The sequence below is a fragment of the Herpailurus yagouaroundi genome, unplaced genomic scaffold, assembly GCF_014898765.1.
Source record: "Herpailurus yagouaroundi ecotype Mexico unplaced genomic scaffold, PumYag 142, whole genome shotgun sequence".
Taxonomy (NCBI): domain Eukaryota; kingdom Metazoa; phylum Chordata; class Mammalia; order Carnivora; family Felidae; genus Herpailurus; species Herpailurus yagouaroundi.
In genome coordinates, this window is record NW_024412397.1 from 47,304,961 (window position 1) to 47,324,373 (window position 19,413).

Below are 19,413 nucleotides of genomic sequence, written 5' to 3' on the forward strand. Positions count from 1 at the left end.
GACTTTGCAAAAAGTCATCAATAACATAAGTTTCTTAGATAATTAGCTTTGGAAATGCCTGACTAGTTTCTTGTCTTGAACCTACTGCCCATGGTTGTTGAGATCCATAATATTTGCAGAAGCTGGTGAACTTCATTCCATTTCTTTTGTTTGTTTTGTTTTGCTGGTTTTTTTTTTTTATTTTGTTTTAAAATCATCAGCGATAGCAGGCTATGCTTTCTAGCAAAGATAAACAGCTTTTCAGTGTTTGGAGACTTTCTCCTTCAAATAACTCGTGGCTTTATGCCAAGAAGAAGAAGGTAAACAAAAGAAAAGGCCCTGACCCTTGCCATAAAGCCAGCACAGTAACACGAACACATACCTGATGAGAACCGTGTCCAGCGTGTGGCTCCCATGGCTGGCCCACTGCTGTGCGGAATTAATATTGACTGTTGCACTGTCTCAGTACTCCAAGATGTTTTCTTGATGGATTTAACTTTAAAGCAGGTTACATTTAGTTTCTTTCGATTTTACCAATTTATGGTTTGTTTGGTTTTTTGTACAGTACTTGAAGGTAAATCCCTGCACTTCTACCTGGGCCACTAGTCCCAGACATGAGGCATTAATAGTATGTATTTAATACCAAACCGGAGGAATTTTAAGCAAAGAGTGCAATCGATGCATACATCTGATTAAACCAGTTAGTTAAAAGTATGGAGCTTTGTAATATCAGAATACATAACTATTAATAAAAATTGTTTAAAACTATGTGTGAAGTAGAGGTTTCTCTATGACTGAGGGCAAATAAAAGGTGAATATCCCTTCTTTCACATGGTTCTGTTTTTGTATTTCAGGTATAAAATGCATGATCACACTTCCCCTCTTTTTTTTTTATTATTTTTTTATATGAAATTTATTGTCACATTGGTTTCCATACCGCACCCAGTGCTCATCCCAACAGGTGCCCTCCTCGATGCCCATCACCCACCCTCCCCTCCCTCCCCCTCCCCCACCCGCCATCAACCCTCAGTTTGTTCTCAGTTGTTAAGAGTCTCCTATGCTTTGGCTCTCTCCCTCTCTAACCTCTTTTTTTTTTTTTTTTCTTCCCCTCCCCCCTGGTCTTCTGTTCAGTTTCTCAGGATCCACATAAGAGTGAAAACATATGGTATCTGTCTTTCTCTGTATGACTTATTTCACTTAGCATCACACTCTCCATTTCCATCCACGTTGCTACAAAGGGCCGTATCTCATTCTTTCTCATTGCCACGTAGTATTCCATTGTCACACTTCCCCTCTTGAAACAGGAGATAAGTTTGGGCTTCTCAGTTTCTTGCCAGAATTAAACTGGCAAATAAGGGCAGTTACTTTGTGAATGCTTTATTTGCCAGAGTATTTTCCTCTCATTTCAGGAAATAGCAAAGGCAAACAGAATAAGGTAAATTTTGGTTAGTCCAAACGTGTCATCACATAGGGCTTAATGTACAAGGGAATGGAGCAAACTTTTTAAACAATTGATAAATAATTAATATCATTTTGGTGTTAGTCGCGGCCTTTTCTTCTGATTGAAATTACATGTAGGACCAGCAAAATGCATATTTCCCATAAATTCAATAAATATTTATTGAGTCCCAGCTATGAGCCGTGTACTGTTTTAGGTGCTTGGCGCACATCAATGCACAAAACAGACAAATGTCCTTGCCCTCCTGAAACTTGCCTTGTGGCACAAATTGATGAATAACCCCAAACTTAGTGCTTGGCACGCCCTCGTTCAGAGATATCCTGGGCTGCCATCCACCACTCTTTAATAGGCAAGGCAAGAGCTGAAATGCATTACTGAATTGGAAGCATGCTGTTTCCAATCATATTGTGTGTCTAATTTATTATGCAAAAGGGAAGTAAATTTTTATAGTGTCTTGTGTGCTCAGAAACTTTGCTGTCACGGTAGAGAACATTGCAGCACTAAGGATTAGGTGGTGAAAACTTTGTAAAAGAACAAAGGTTACTTTCATGCATTCAAGCAAGCATATATAAGGGGGGAAATTGAGTGTCAAGTAAAATGGACCCTTTTCGATGCAATACAGCACGTATACGCAAGTTAAAGCTTTATGCAACAAGCTAATTTTTGGAAGCCACGCTGTTTTCTACCGGAGCAGATCTAAAGGATATATTTCAGACTTAGCTGGTCTTAGTCCTCACTCCTAACTCTGTTGCCACCCTTGCCTTTTTCAGGGCTAACAGTATTTCTTCTTTTCGTAGTTAAGAATGCTTTTTCTTGGGGGGGAGAGGGGAGTGGAGCTCAAAGTGATTTTATCGGTGCATTACCAAAAACCCATTTTTTTTTAAATGAAAACATTTGGAGCCCAGGTTTTTACCTTTAAAGCTATTTGCTGGCACTGTATGCTTTCTCTGAGACTTCCACTGTGGGCTCATGTTTAAATTAGGAAAGTAGAGAAGAAAAGGCTGACGACCTGGAGGTACCAAAATACTGGTCAGGTTTGAAAGATATCTTTTCGTCTACCTGCTCATCCTTATTTTCAAATGTGTGCCAAAATATCGCTGCTGAGTCCCCACAGGTGAAGGGAAGCCACTTTTTTCAGTGGGTTGTTTGTTTTATTGTTTATTGTTTGAACAGCATTCCAGCGTTCTCTCCTACATGAGAATATTCAAATAACTATACCCACAACCGATAATAATAGCCAAGGAATTGGACAATACTGCATCTCAGAGCATCTAAAATCCCACTGCCTGCCTCTCCCATCCCGGCCCACCTGGACCTCCTGCTAGTTTCCAAGCTGCTGATGTTTATGGGGCTCCAGGCAGCCCCTGGGCTCTTTAAAATCTGCTGGGTACAATGCAGCCTACCCCAGTTGAATCATTTCCTGCTCCAGCCCTGCTGATAATGAGAAGTTCAAGACAGGAAATAACAGTGTCAATATCAGTGGCTTTGCTTATAAAGTCCAAAAGCACCGTAGCCCTTAAGACCATTGGCCAAAAACAGGTAGTAACGGAGTTAAATGCAGACTCGCACCTTGTAGGGCTCCTTGAAATAAAATTCTGGCGGAGACACGTGGGGTGCATATCATTTTGCTTTTCTCGAGATACCTAAGGGTGGCACGTGTGGATAGTCAGAGTCGAGGCACCTGGTGCTCATTTGCTCCTACTGTCCCCAATGCCCTTTCTCTCTTATTGTGAGTCTTATGCTTGTATCCTGTATTCCTCTCTTGTGTGGCATAGAAACACTGACAGTGGCAGACATTGCCATATTGCCAGTGAGAAAATCCAAGAAGGTGCTGGCGTCAGTCTTCAGGCAATGTTCGTTTTCGTGTTGAATTGTTCAAAAGAACAGAGCAGAGCTTTTTAACTAGGGAAGAAAAGGTTCGCATAATATTCAGCACTCTCAAATTCTGCCTTACTTTGGGGGCTTAATGACTAATCTACTGGCAGACTTTGAGGCCTAAGTAATATTCTCCGTTGCCAGATTAGCACCTCAGTGTGTTTACGTTGCAGTTGTGAAATATGTGCAGTATATAATACAACAAATTACAGTGGCCTGAGCCCTGGAAAGAGCTCGAGAGATGTGGTGGCTGTGCGTGTGGCAAATCACAGTACAGTCTGCCTATTTTTCTACTCCTGGTTTCTAGGGTGAGCCCATGTAGCCGAGGGGTGAGTTTTGTCATGTATGGCTTTTCTTTGTTACTCCTCAGACCCCTAGCTTATAAATGTGTGCTTGGAAATGAACTCAGGGAAGAGGAGAAGCAGAGTAAAGGGTTGGGGGTTGGGAATTGGTTTAGGGCATAGTTTTGTTGGATTTAAAAATATATATAAGGATATAGTGGTATACATGTTCGAACTGGAAAAATTACAACTGCAGGGCATTTGATTCCTCTGTTTGGATTCCAAGGGCAGAGTTTACTCCCACTCAGATCAGAGCTTTTAAGTATGGCCCCGGCCACATGATGATGCACCGAGAGGGGTTTGTATCTTTGGACTTTAGCCTATAGATTTATGCAGTGGAAGAGGCTGGAGGACCCTTCTGGCCAGTCTCGAGGGTAAATAAGAGAAGGAGTTCTACTTATAAACTGTTACAAATTGGTCCTCAGTAATGGCTGCCGTGTTGATCAGACGATATAAGGGGGCCCCCAGTGATTCCTGGGATAACAGCTGCATGTAAGTCAACCACTGAACATTTGCTTGTAGCTGCTCTAGATTTTTGTTTTTATTGAAGGAAAAGGAGTATAAACATGGGACACACAGTCTGGAGGCTGCTTAAAGGGTTTCTCTTGTTTAAAGCTTATATTGAAATGTCAGTGTCTAACAATTGCCATGTCGGAGCTTATAATTTGAGTTGTGCTTGAACATCCAAATGGTAGCTGTTATTTTTTTCTCTTACAACATGGACTGACGAATAGTTGTGTTGGTCCAGGTTTTATAAATTGGAGAGAGAGAAATTATCATTCCCCTCTGAACTGGCCTCAGACAAACAGATTTTGTTCTTACAGCACAAAGTTTTGTAAATGATTATCACGTTCCCTACATTGAAGTGGTATTACAGTTATGTATTCAGACTCATTTCCTTTGAAACATTGAAGAGTGGAGTAAATATTTACATTAGCATCAGTGTCTTCTGTGTGGACTTGATTCCTGTTAACATTTATGTTCGCGCTTAAATGAAGATTAACAAATGGAAGTAATTATTTTAGCTGAAATTTATATACATGTGAAATCATTTCTCAATTATGCCCACACCGTCATTGGTCATGCTTTAAAGCAGTTGACCAGGACAGGAAGTCGCTGGCCTCCAACATGTTCTCAGTGGTGAGAGCTTCACTCGTGCCTTTCCTGACCTTGGACCCACAGTGCTGGCCACACGCATGCTCCCCTCCACCAGTACATAACAAACAGGGGTTTTCTGGAAAGACGAGGGTTTATCCTGGAAGGTCCATGGTCTTCTCGTTCAATTGACTAATCGCGCTCTGATGTTTCTTTCTCCCTTTCCTTGTGCTAATTTCTGTTCTCCCATGTATTTGTTAGAATACTTTTCAGCCTAGTGTTTAGAACTGGAGTTTTTCTGTACTGCATAATATTGCTTATTTGCTATGTAACTTTTTGACAATCAGAATTGCAGTGTGGCCATCAATCTTTATTCGTAGGGTATGGAAAGGGTAGCAGTTTTAGCCTTTAGCTTCCAAAGTCACCTACAAAGGCAAATTTTGCTCCCTGTGGAAAATCTAGAGACTATGGATAGGCAAAAAAGGGAAGAAAAATCTAGAAATTTCATCCGTAGATCTCATCCATAACTCAATAAAAAAAATAGGGCTGCACTAGCCTATTATATCCTTAATGGAATATTGTAATGGTTATTAAATCAATTGACTCAGAATCTCTTTTTAATAAATGAGTCAGACTGTATTATCCAATTACTGTCAGCTGCTACCTTTCCGGAGAGCAGAAATGGTCACTTTGATTGAATTTTTAGGTTTTTGGCACCTTTATGAAGAAGGGAGATAAAAAGACAAGGTGCAAGTTGTGGCTTCCTCCGCAAAATCCTGAGTCTAAGGCTTAAGTTCACCTGCATTCGGAGGTGTTGATAGTGCCTCCCCCTGAACATCAACTTCAAATTAAAACCACAGTGTCACCTTACAGCTCCTTACTACCTCATACCAGATAGCAAGAAGAAAGGAGAGAAACTCACTTTTGGAAGGAAACAGGGCTTACCTAAGGTAGATCCCCCAGTACTAAGGATTTTTTAGAAAATTGTTTGAAAACTAACACACTGCCCTTAGCCACACAATGCAAATAGAGAATATATGGGAGCTGAGTTAAACAGAGACTCTGAATAAGGATAAACTTGTGAATTCATATTATAAATATGTTGTCTTAGTTTCCCAATACTATCTCTACCCTGTTCTTCAGTTGAACAGTATAAAATGGGTTCTGTTAACCAGTGGTAAAAGCATTCTGGGTCCCCCTATCACTCACTCATTATCCATTTGACCCTGTGGAAATAAGCAAGTAGGAGCAGGGAGAAAGTGAGTAGGGAAGTTAATAAAAGTGGGAGAAATGTCTAGATGTGTTCACTTGTAGCTCGGAGCACACTAGCTTTTGCTTATCTATCATTTGCTGTGTAATAATTCAAATATATTTTCTATCCTACTCAAATAGCTGGGAAAAGTCAGTAGTTGGAAAAAAAACCTCAAATGTAACTTAGAAATGAAAGGCAGGTAGAACCCCCAGCATCTTTTTTTTTCATATTAAAAAAAATGTGCTTTAAACTGTAAACAGTTCTGAAAATGCCAGAAGCTATTGTTATGATCATTGGTATCCCTTAGTGCCTTCACCGGGTATGGGGTTCAGGGCAACTAAGTCTGCACTAATCATGCGTAAATGCTTTATCATTGTGTGCCACTGTTTTGTGAATTCACCTGACTGAATTTGGATTATGTAATGTTTTGTGATGGAATGACTCTGTTCTTAGGATAGGAAATAAATAAAAATCGATGAAGACGTTTTGCTTGTATTCATACACATATATCTTTCTTCCTTTCTATTATTTTTTCAAACAAAATACTCATAGTCAAGAAAAAACATCACATTAAAGACCATTCTAACTTGCATAATTCACTTTGTGTTCATGCAACAGTCAGTCATTATCCCCAAGGAAGCCAGCCAGGCTTACATATATTACTTCACAAATATTGCGAGTTTAAGAATTCCGGAACAAATGTGTATACCTGCTCACACCCATAGGCTGCGTCTTGGTTCTTGTGCAAAACACGTAATTTAAAGATGAAATAAAGACTCCTGGTTACCTTCTTACCACCAAAGTAAGGTATGCGTCATCAAGGAAACATTTAAATTTGCCAAGTATTTCTGATGATCAACTTACTGACCCAATTCCCTACAGTGGTGTTTCTTATATTTCTTAATACCTAAAATTCGGAAAATTTTTGGTGACTTTAGGATTAAAAAAAGAAAGAGAGAAAAGAACAGATGAAAACCCCTTGATCTTATATAATCCCTAAAGCTTTTTGTATAACCCCTTGTCATGTCAGTATGCACAATTAAACTCCTTCTTACATAATTATAATCAAGGAATTTACTGTGCCACCCAAATACAGAGTAGGTTTTTATCTCTTGTGAAATGTAGACAGTACTGGGTGGCTTAATTAGTGCTTTGCTTCTCTTTTTACAAATTCCAATCCTCTGCTTCTAAAGACTCATACTTATGTGAGAAGAAAGATTAGGAATACAAATAGAGTGATTTTTACTCCTAGTTAGCTAATAATAATTCACTTTGTAATTGAGCCTTTGTGTTGCCAGTAATATCAGCTGGAGAAGGATTTACACATGCATGTTGTGTTGCATGGAAGGAAATACCTTTGGAGTATAGACTTGTTGCCCACATGGTACGAATATGTCTTTCACATTCCCTAGATCATTCACTAATGATCCTTAGTAACATTTTTTATCACTGCAAATAGGAGAAGGTAAGAGTATAAGTTGATAACAAGCCAGGTTAAATTGCAACCTCTCTGGCCTTACTCTGATAAGTCATTTGGGAGTAGTTGGTGAATGTCATAGCCTATTTGCTAAGATCATGGACCTTGAGGCCCGGATGCCTGGAGTTAAGTTCTGGCTCCACCAAATATTGACCCTGTGACTCAGGGTAAAAATCACTTACAGTCTCTGGGCCTCATTTTCCTCATCTGTAAAATGTGGCTAATAGTAGCTGTTAAATTAATGAATTTATATCTGGGCACTTAGAAGAGCAGTGTCCGAAATGCAGAAAACACTCCAGAAGTGTTGGGTTGTTCATTCCAGTGCTACTGGTTTTCGTTTCTTATAATTGCAAATTGAAATAAGTTGGACTAATCCTTAAATTTTAAGTTTCAGAAACATTTTAATGAGGAAATAGGCAACCTAAAAATAATGGCGTCTATCGACAACAGAAACTCTTCACATTATATAGCAATTATTATTACGTTGAAATATTTTTCTACCATCTTGTTCCTAAGATATCAAAGAAAAATCCAGGACTAGTCAAAACTGAGCATGGAGCTCGTAGAAATTCCTTCGGAGAAAGACAGAGTCTAGATCACTGGGTAAAATTAAAACTATCTTACAAAGTAGAAGGAGCAATGAACTGAGAAGATATGGAGAACCGGGAGTACCCTGCATAAAAATAGCACTTGTAGGATAAACTGTAAGCATTAATATTTCAAAATTGCCCAGAAATCTTGGGAATAGAAAAAGAAAGTTTGTGTCAATGGGAGTATCACTAAAAACCTTAGAAATAGAAATGTGTAGGGGCGCCCAGGTGGCTCAGTCGTTTAAGCATTCGATTCTTGATTTCGGCTCAGGTCATGATCTCACAGTTCGTGCTGTGCTGACAGCATGGAACCTTCTTGGAATTCTCTCTCTCTCCCTCTCTTTCTCTGCCTCTCCGCCACTCATACTGGCTCTTGCTCTCTCTCTCTCTCCAAATAAATTAATAATCTTAAAAAAAAAAGAAATATAAATTTGTAGAACATTCTAGGAAAACCAGAGGAGAGACTTAAGGAAGAAGCTGTCCATTTTCCTTGGGTCCATTATTTTAGGACTTTGGAAATACACAGCCATAAAATCATGATAGTGAAAAAGAGATGCCTTATCAGTGACATCCTAATGATACCTTAAAAGCTTAACAAAATGCTTCACCCGGAAGATAAATACTGCCTTCTGATTCTCTTTGGAGTTTAAATTCCAGAAATGTTTTATGTTGATACAAATTCGTAGGTAATGTGAAATAAGAACCCACAACCATACATGCTACTATATATTTATATTTGGTGATGGAAGTAGTTTAACAGATGCAATTACACTTGTCCGTTAAAGATATGATGTGGGGGCACCTGGGTGGCTCAGTCGACTGAGCATCTGACTTCAGCTCAGGTCACGATCTCACCGTTCATGAGTCCAAGCCCCACCTCAGGCTCTCTGGTGTCAGCGCAGAGCCCGCTTTGTATCCTCTGTCCTCCTCTCTCTCTGCCCCTCCCCTGCTTGTGCTCTCTCAAAAATAAATAAAACATGTAGAAAAAATTTTTAAAAAGATATGATGTGTTTCAACTTTTCTGTTCATGTATTCTTCACAGATGAAGGACTGAACCATGAATGTAAGCTCTGCAGCCAGACCTTCGACTCCCCTGCCAAACTCCAGTGCCATCTGATAGAGCACAGCTTCGAAGGGATGGGAGGTACCTTCAAGTGCCCCGTCTGTTTTACAGGTAGGAAACTCTAGAGAGCTTCATGGCCAGTTCATGTCTTTCCTACCAAAGCATATTCCCACCACAATGGCCTTTTACAGACAGGACTTCTGTTCAATTTGGGGAGAAGATGTTTGATTTCTGCTTATATTAGCATTATTGATTGCCGCCCACTTAAAGGCTCAAATGGGCAGGAAGGTTAACTGTCAGGATGAACAAATGGCATTTCAAGTTCTCTCAGAAGTTTGCACTTTTCCATTTGGAAAACGACATCCATGTTTTGTTCCCTTTTCTCCTCTCGGTGTGAAAAGGTTACCAAGGCAAGAGTGCCTGCACGAAGCTGCTTCTTAATCGCAAGATGTCTGACTGCAAGTGCAGCCGTGTTGCCAGCCTATGTCTGTTACTTAAACTTGGAGAGTTTTCTAACATTTCCCATAAGAAATAAAAAGGTAGCATTAAAACCCTCCCAAATTCCTGGAGCTAGAAAACAGATTAGATGAACAGATTAGGTGAGGCGTTTATTTCCTAGGAAATTGGATGGATTTTTGATATAAATTTACACTTTTAAGAAGAAACTTTCATTGGATGTTTTGGCTCTATAGTTTACAGCAGCAGCAAAAAAACAAAAATGTAAATCAGAATCTATAATTTGAAGCCCATGGGGTTGAGATATGATCACACGTATTTCTGGTACTCCCCCCAACAGTGACAAAGTTATTTTGGAAAGTCCTTTGTGATTGTTTTGCATATGTCTTGAACTCAGTGGTCAAGCCCCTCAAGGCTATGTTCCCTTCTTACTTGTCAAAAAAAAAAAAAAAAAGACCAAAACACAACAAAAATATATCCTTCTCTCAAAATTGACTTCTTTGTTTGCAGAGCAAGATCCCAGGCATTGATTATTAACCTTTACTACATTCAGCCTGTAGATTTCTGTCCTGTAACAAAAGAAGAGAGGGGCCATGTTCATTATACAGTTAGTGCAAGTAGTTCTTGAATGTGTTAATGACATTTGCCTGTGAGCCTCCTTCTTTCAATAATTCCATCAGCCACTCCTTCTTTTGGAACTGTTTCGTTGTTGTTGTTCTTGTGCTTTCGATTCATATTTAAAAATATATATTGGGCTTGGGGGGTGCTTTTTAAAATTTATCTTTTTAAGTTTTTATTTACATTCCAGTTAACATACAGTGTAATATTAGTTTCAGGTGTACAATTTAGCGATTCAGCATTTACATACGTCACCCGGCGCTCATCACAACAAATGAACGCCTTAATCCCCATCACCCATCTAGCCCATCCCCCGACCTGCTTCCCCTCTGGTAACCACCAATTTGTTCTCAGCAATTAAGATAAAATATATTGTTATATTTTTACCACAACATAGTATTTATCTTAAGATACAATGAGTCAGGAGTCAGGGTTCTTTATAAAAGCTCGTGGTAAGTCTTCATAAGGAAGACTGGGTCATAGATCTCATGACTGAGACCCCTAATAAAATAGTTATTTCATGTTGTAGCCAGAAGCCTCATAACATGTGCTAAGTTATATGGAGATCAGTTGCAAATCTGTATAAAAACCCCATTTCTTTTTGTGGATGTAGGTAAGAGACAAAAATGCATTAATCATGAGTCGTCTGCATTTTCTGTGCTGACAGACCTGAATTGTTTCAGTGTATCTTGAAGTAATTTTAGAAATAACAATTAAAAAAAAAAAAGAACTTCCAATATAAAGCATGTTAGGTGGGAGCAAAGAAATCTGAGTAGTTTTTTAAGGTAATGAGAAATGTGATTAAAATGTATGACTCACAAGAACAATATTCTAATATTTTAGGTTGGCTGGCAATTAGAATAATTTTAATGATTAGAGTGGAGTCAAAGTCAAATGCCAACATCTTTAATAACTCCTCTCCCTGCCTATACAGATTAATATTGTAGATGCAAACTTTTTTAGGTCACAGTGCACCAGGCATCCATCAGAAGTCAGTTCTGCCAACCCAAACACTGCCTCTGGCATATACAATTTAATTATTAATAGTATGTCTCCTAGGTAAACTGTTACACAGTCTTAGGGCCTTGTTTTGTAGTCATTAAAATTGAACATGTTTATATTATTGAAACCCTTGCATTCAGTGTGTAGGCTGAGTTGATCTTAAAGTATCCAAAGAGAATTTACCTGCCGTTCTGTTTCACATTTATAGACAGTGCCCCAGAGTAGCTGTGGGATATAATTTTTAGCATTAACACATTTAAATAGAGAACTGTTTGCCAGCTATAACTTTAGGCAAATACAATAAGCAGGGTTTTGGCATCTATGATTTCTTAACCTGTGGGTTGCTGAGAAATAAGAGTCATTTCTGTTCAGACAGGGCTGTGCATTTGACAATTTTCAGCTTTATTTTTAAAAGATTTATAGGGAGCAGGGCCTCGATAAACCTTTACTTTGGAGCTGTTTGGGCTGAATTGGGTGCTTGGTAGAGTGCATCTTAACAAAAGCCGGGGACCCAAGCATGAGCAGATGTGACTCAGCCCTCCCCGGGGGCCTGGCAGTGGTCACACCCAGAAGGTGCGGCATTCAGTCCGCTCAGCCTGGGTCTGTTCACAGGGAGTCATTGACTGAGGGCATTTCGGAAAGAAAATAACCCAAGGTTCACCATCCTTTTATCATTTCAGTGTTTGTTCAAGCAAACAAGTTGCAGCAGCATATTTTCTCTGCCCATGGACAAGAAGACAAGATCTATGACTGCACACAATGTCCACAGAAGTTTTTCTTCCAAACAGAGCTGCAGGTAATGTCCCCACGAGGAGAACTGGGATTGAACTCAGTTGCTCTTCTTATAGGAAACAAGGGCATTTTAAATCTGGATTCACAGTATCACTCACCCTGGGCCACCATGATGCTCTGTGCGTATTGGGGCAAAGGGAGAATTAGAGGCTGGATTAACAGACACCAAAGTAATTTTGCCTCTGGCTGCTGTCAATCATAAAAAGAACTAGAACAGACCTATAATTGGACCTTCTGACCCAGTGTGATAGGCTTAGAGGTCAGGTTTATTGGACTATGGGATCATTCACCTCGCTGTTATGGCCCATTCTCCCCAATCCTGTTTTATTCATGTTCTGTTCCCAATGGACTCCAAGCTGGATGGATGTCCAAGTCATTGTTATCCTGAGGGGCTTGAAATCGGAAGGGAGAGGGGAAGAGAAGAAAGAAGCTGTACTCTTGTCCAGTATGTTTCTTCCACATAATGGAAGAGAATAATTATTACTTAGAACAGCCTCGTAGTTAAAATTTTGGCATCCAAAGACATCAGGTTTAGCCTTGAGTGTCCCACTCGCTAGGTATATGACTTTGCACTGGTCCATAATGTCTCTGAACCTTGGATATGAAGAAATGATAGACGGGTGTAACACTTACGGGGTTGTTGTTAGGTAACATGAAGTAATAGGTACCAACTATAAAATATAATGCAAATGTTTGGTTGGTTTTATTAATCTTAGCAATAGACTAGTAGTTAAAATATGGGTAAGAGACCTGGATTCTATCCTAGAAATGTTACTTATTGTGAAAGGAAAAGAAGTCTTTTTTTTTCTGCTACTTCACCTGAAAAATGGGCATAATACTTACGCTTATTTTTCTGACAAAACGATAGGAGTGACATGTTTTTGTTAAATTTTACTGGTCCCCTTGGAGGAGAATGAGTTCGAACTTAAAATTATTTTATTATTATGAGCATTATTATTAACAATGATTAACAATAAAGTTATTTAGCCTGAACGGGGGGGGGGGGGGGGGGGAATATTTTTCACATTGAATCTCTTAAACCAGGTCTGGTTAAGCAGGAACCCCCCCCCCCCCCCTCCCCGCCCCTCCCCCCCCCACACACACACTCCTTAGTTTTTCATAGTACACTGTAGACCCTGAGACAGCTTTGTACCTCTTTGGGCTCTGGGGAAGCCTGATTAATGTGAACTATGTGTCAAAATAAGAAATTTACAGTTTATCATCTGTTCTATAAGTAAACAAATAGCAAATTAAGGAGGTGAAATAAAAAAATCTATGAAAGAATGGGTAAGCCCATTGTCATAGTGGTGTCAGTGGGCTGAAATTAAAGTTGCTATCTTACTTTCTATCGCTTCTCAATAGCTATCTACTCTGTCACATCTGTTTGGGATATCTACTCTGACACAGACTGTTGTCAGAAAGTGTATCTTAATACAACCTAAATTTCTGTTTCAAAATATATTCTTATTGCCAGATGTTTCAAAAGGTAAGTCCTTTGGGTTTTTAGGACTCTGTAAAGGATATGGCCAATATACCTAGTGATACTTAGCATGTAAACTGTGGAGCAGAATTAATAATAGCTTAAAATCAAAGTTGTAGAGATTCTATAGAGACTGACTTCTCTTTCATGTTCTTGAAAAAAGTTTGCAACAAATTTGCACTTTTGTACTGTTATTAGTAGATTTCTAATACAGCTAACCTGTTGGTAAGACTTTGGTGGGTGTCTTTCATTAAAAGAACCCGACACTATGGCCGTAGTAGCCTGTACCCCTCCATAGCACAGACAAAGCTGAGCAATTATCCACATCCTTCAGGACTCCAGGTTTCTTTTATAGTATACTTTAGGGTTTCGTGGAACATACGGTATTCATTCTGTTCTACAATTAGTCTAGACCTCTGGTTTTCAAACTCTTTGAGCTCAGGATGTCTTTACACTTAAAATGATCGATGACCACAAGGGCCTATGATTTGTGCAGCTTACTATCTATTGATATTTCCGTATTAGAAATCAAACTTGAGAGAAGTTTTAAACACAAGAATATACACACCTGCGATTCTACTAGCTGTCAGAGAGATGATGTCATCACTTATCCCTTGTCAAGTCACCTGTAGGAAACTCTACTCTGCGCTCATGAGATGATGAGGGTGTAAGGGCAAATGATGTCTTAATGCTACTGTGAAAATAGTCCTGACATAACAGACCTCTGGAGAGGATCCAGGAGACCCCAGAAGTCCCTGAGCCACACTTTGAGAACTGTTGGTATGAAAGATACAATACAAAACATACAACTCTTCCTGAGTCTTTAGGATCTTAGAAGGTCAAACATGTCTCAAAATATTCCTGACTCATTCATTCAGATTGTGATCTGGGTCACAAGAAGACTTATTCTACAATCCAAAGCTGTGAGCGCTCTTTTTCCAATCCCATTACCCAGAATCAAACATGGTCTTGATATGAATACCCAGGTTCAATATACGCATCATCCCCTAGATAAAAGTTTTTTTTATAGTTAGTATGTGATCATTGTTACAAAGCTAATATCAACCAGCATTGAAATATCTATGTAAGTCTATTTTCTAAAGTCCTGAGTACTAACAGTGGGTTTTGGTTCCAATACATTAAGAAAAATGGATCAGAGTTAACTTTACTTTTTCTCGTTTTGAGAGTATTTGGATTTTTATGCTTTACCCTCAGGGGTTCACAGTCCTGTACATTTGCTTTCATTACCCAAATTAGCTTTACATCTGGGCTTAGAGGATGGAATTAATGTAATTTTTAAAGATTGATTTCTTTATTTCCTGCATGAAAAGTGGGCATGGTAAGTGTACCAAAACCATAATAGTTTTGTTAATTTCTAGAAGGAAGGGGAAAATTGACTGAAATTAAGGTAACAATAGAAAATAAGATCAGTAACCAAAATAATAAGAATAGAAAAATGACAAATGAAGCCATTTTATCAGCTCACTGTAGTTCACACTGTGGTAAGTAAAGTAAGTGCAAGTTTTAAAATTGACATATATCATACATACCACTTGAAGTCATCTGTTTGTTTATGCCACTGAAGTTCAGAAAGGCAGACTTTTCATAAGAGGTTATGAAACGAAACGCCCACAAACTGAAATCCAATGGAAGATTGAAAGCATATAGTTTATTTGATTCTTCTGTCAGAGTGAGAATACTAGGGCAAGTCAAGGGTGAGCATTTCAAAATTGCCTCATAATATAACAATGGTATGTCTTTCAGTGGTGTGGTGCATAAATGATTTCATGAGCATAAAATTAATTTACGTTTCTTTCACTACTTATGCCCAGTTAAAAATGTGAAACCATTTTTTTGTGTGTGTGTGAATAGACTTGCTTTGTTGGGTATAAAATTATATACCCAACACACACACACACACACACACACACACACACACACACACGCACACACACACACGGGAGTATGTTATTTTCATTGATATTTGCCTACAACGCCAGTCAGTACTCAGATAATTCCTTATTATGCACTGTCCATCTTCAGGACACCAATGATTCAGACATCATCTTTTGGACATCACAGACCACAATTCCTTTTATTTTTATTTATCTATTTATTTATTTATTTATTTATTTTTTTATTTTATTTAAAAAAATTTTTTTTTCAACGTTTATTTATTTTTGGGACAGAGAGAGACAGAGCATGAACGGGGGAGGGGCAGAGAGAGAGGGAGACACAGAATCGGAAACAGGCTCCAGGCTCTGAGCCATCAGCCCAGAGCCCGACGCGGGGCTCGAACTCACGGACCGCGAGATCGTGACCTGGCTGAAGTCAGCCGCTAAACCGACTGCGCCACCCAGGCGCCCCCACAATTCCTTTTAGAATTAAATGAGACAAAACCTCTACTTCTATGGAACACTCAATCTAAGACACACCTTTTGCCAGTATGGAAGCTTATACTCTTCACATGACCCCTAAACCTTTCTTACCGAAAGTACTCATTCCAGTTTAGAGATATATAATGTGCAATTATTGGCAAGGTAGTCTTTCTTCTTTGGTAGAGTTTTCCCTCACTTTTGCAAGCAATTCTAATCTATTTGTATCTTGCATGCCAGTGGGGAAGATGTGCTTTGGAATAAAAGTGTATTATTGGAACTAAATGAACATTTTGTTATTTTAAAAGCAAATGAATATATTGAATGTTTCACATGTTTTCCTAATAGACCTCACAACTTTTTCTGCAGCACTTAAGGAAGCTGCTTTGAGCGAGGGATGGTCTGGTCCAAGAATAATATCCTACAATGCATATTTGTATCCAAAGTGGTTTATACAGGTGTGAGCAAGTGGTGTGTTTGTAAAAATGCTGCTGAATAGGCCACTTTCTTTCAATATACTAATTACTCTTTAATTGGTGCCTCTAGACAAGCTACAATTCAATAGCAGTGATCAAATCATTCCCTTCCAATGTGTCTCGTAGAAAGTTCCATCAGGCACCATGTTACGAATGTAATGAATGTTGAGGGAATTTCAGCAGGAGGGAGAGACGGAATTGGCCTGGGTGAACTTCAGGCTCTGAGATTCTGGTATTTGAATTCCTTTTGAATCAAAGGTTATTTTGATACGCAGCCCTTCCCTCCTTAAGCTCACGAATGCAGTGTTTTCCACATTCAAAATGCAGCTGACATTCTGAGGGATACACCATGATTTTCGGGTATCGCTTCTTTTTCAGTATGTAATTGTCTCTTCAGCTGTTTTTCTCCTCTTTCCCACCAGATCACCTCATCTGGATGCCCTTTTTCACACCGCAGCTTAACTGGTGCTCAAGTTTTACGGTCATATTTCTGAAAGAAAATGATGCAGCGCACATACGATGGGCTGTAAAAGACAACAGTACAGCGTGGCCATGTGGCTGCTGAGCCAGTCACTGGGTCACTTGCTAACTTAGCTGTTTTCTTAAACTAGGCTTTTAATCAATTTAATACAAATCTGTGTCTCAAGTTATTAAATAATACATGATGAGACATTTAGGAGTCATAGTCAAAATCACAAGCCCTATGCTATTTACTACTATTGTCCCAGTGCCATTGTTAATTAAGGAGCATATTTATTAATTCAAATATTTGTAAAATTACCACGTCATCATTTTAAATCGACCATGGTCCCAATCACTCTATGACATATAAAAAATAATTAGAAATATATCACATTTATAGTCTCCTAGAAAAGATAAGACAATGCAGATGATTAAACATTATATGAGCTAATATGTAGTCAATGGTTATAAGTATTCCAAAAGAAGATGCTTATTCTCCAGCTGGGAGACTCAAGAAAGACCTCATGTGGGAGGTGTTCAAGCTGGTTCTGAAGGATGGAAATGATTCTGATATCTGTGATTATGGGAGACTTAGCCACCCATAAAGTCTCCAGCGGTTAGTAGTTTAAAAAATAGTTTTCATTAGTTTTTTTTTTTTTCATTTGTTTTAATTTGCTCCCAATTCCCTATAGGCAGCTTAGTACAAGGGAAAAAGCATGAGTTACGGAGAAAAATCACCAGAGTTTGATTGACAGGGTCACCGTCACTTCCAAGCTATTATTGACTGTGTGCTTCAGTTTTATCATCTGTACAATGGGCCCATAGGCAACAACAAGGCCTCACACCTAACTCTCAGGATCGTGGTGAGAGTGCAGCTGAGTAGGCGACACAGAACACTCCGTGCAGGGTGTGGAGGAAGACAGGCACTGGGCGGACATTGGCCCCCTGACCCTCTCTCCCTGCTCGCTAGTGCTGACCTAAGTAAACCTAATCGGGAGTCATCATCACTCAGAAATAAAATGTCTACCTCAAACACATCAGAATTTTCCTTAGTTCTCTGCTCTAGTTCTACCAGAATAATTTCCCAGTTAATCATACCTTGACATAGTTTCATGTTAATTGGTTTCCAGGTAAAAATTCTCATTTTTAAACATTCATCTTTTTCACAGGATTAAAGAATCTTGGGCTTTTTTCTTTCCCTTTTTCCTTTTAGCATATAACCGTAAAACAAAACATTTACGTTTGCTTTCAGAAATGTGTTTCAAAACAACCTGACCCTTCTCTCCATATACCTCAAATGAAGGACGTGTAGCGGAAACAAAAGTTTTATCTTGCCCCCTCCATCAAAGACAAGGTGGGGTCTGGATGTGATGTGGCGGGGGGGGGGGGGGGGATGAGGGTTTGCTCTAGCTCGTTGTCATATTTTTCTCTAAGGCCGATCCTCTATTGCAAATGGGAAGAATGGAAAAGTGTGCGTTTAAAGCTGTAAGAAGTGCCCTAAAACTATTTTGCCCCGGATACTCCTCACAAACCGTTCTGTATTTTTCAGTTGTCCTGTTTTTATTTCTAATGGAGTTTGAGATTGCTTTCACTATCCCCACTCCAACTCTAAGACTCAACACCCTGTCCTGCCTTGCTTCTCATCGTACGGCCTTCCTGTAGGAACCCCAGACTGGAAGATTTGCCCGTTACCGTGTCTGGGTGGACTCCAGCGCTGGGCTCCAGAGTGGTCCTCTGGGAGGACAGCTGATGTGGGGGGGCGTACTTCCTGCCTCTTCCTGGGTGGTTCATGCTTCCTGGTACCTTAGCTCTCCAGTTCCTCAGATCCTTTGGACCTCTGCGTGTCTCTTGTTCTTGGGGCTGAAATCACAGCCCCTAAACACACCACATAGCCTCAGGGATCTCAGGAGCATAAATTGTGTCAAGTGAGCATGTGGGTCTGGAACTGGTCTGTTTCTCCACCACCTCATTTCTCTGCTTTGTGGGCCTGCGGGGCTTTTGAAGTAAATTGGTGCTACACCAACTTCCACTTAATTTGCTCAGTGGTTAAATTGATCTATCTCTTTTATTTGATCGAATCTCCAGGAACTGAATCATTTGCATTGATTTATTGATTGGTGCTATGTTTTCACCATTACTTTTGATCACTTTCAGCTGTTAATATTGGATAATTCAATCAGGATTGATTGGCCTTACCATTGAAGGCAGAAAGTTAATCATATAGGACAAAGAAATAGGACACAGCTAACCTCAGTTTGACTGTTATTCATTCTCTCCCTCTCCCTCTCTCTCCCTCCTTCCCTCCCTCCGTCCCTCCCTTCCCCCTTCCCCACCCCCTCTCTCTTCCTATCATCTATGCAGTAGCACAAAGCTAAGGTTTTTCTTGAGCAAAGAAGGGAGTTTAAAATTTTATGGCATTCACAATGCATCTAAAGACGAGGTAGCTTTATTTTGCTCTTTTATAAAACTGCTTCTAGAAATTAAGCAAGCGTATGGAAAGATAGAGAAGCATGATTGTCACAATGAACTCATTTGGACTAAATGAGTAAATGCATTTTCAATTACCCGTTTTGTACCAATAAATGCCTAATCTGCGTGTGCATGCTTGGAGGCACAACGTG

General features: G+C 39.4%; 1 protein-coding gene across 2 annotated transcripts in view; it reads left to right on the forward strand.

Annotated features, from left to right (window-relative positions):
* ZNF521 (zinc finger protein 521) overlaps positions 1-19,413 on the forward strand; it is a 250,829-nt gene that overhangs the window by 211,889 nt on the left and 19,527 nt on the right. For both annotated transcript variants that reach the window (XM_040479193.1, XM_040479194.1), the window contains exons 4-5: positions 9,111-9,242; positions 11,888-12,003. In XM_040479193.1, the coding sequence (XP_040335127.1) occupies positions 9,111-9,242; positions 11,888-12,003 (248 nt within the window). The remainder of the gene's footprint in view (positions 1-9,110; positions 9,243-11,887; positions 12,004-19,413) is intronic.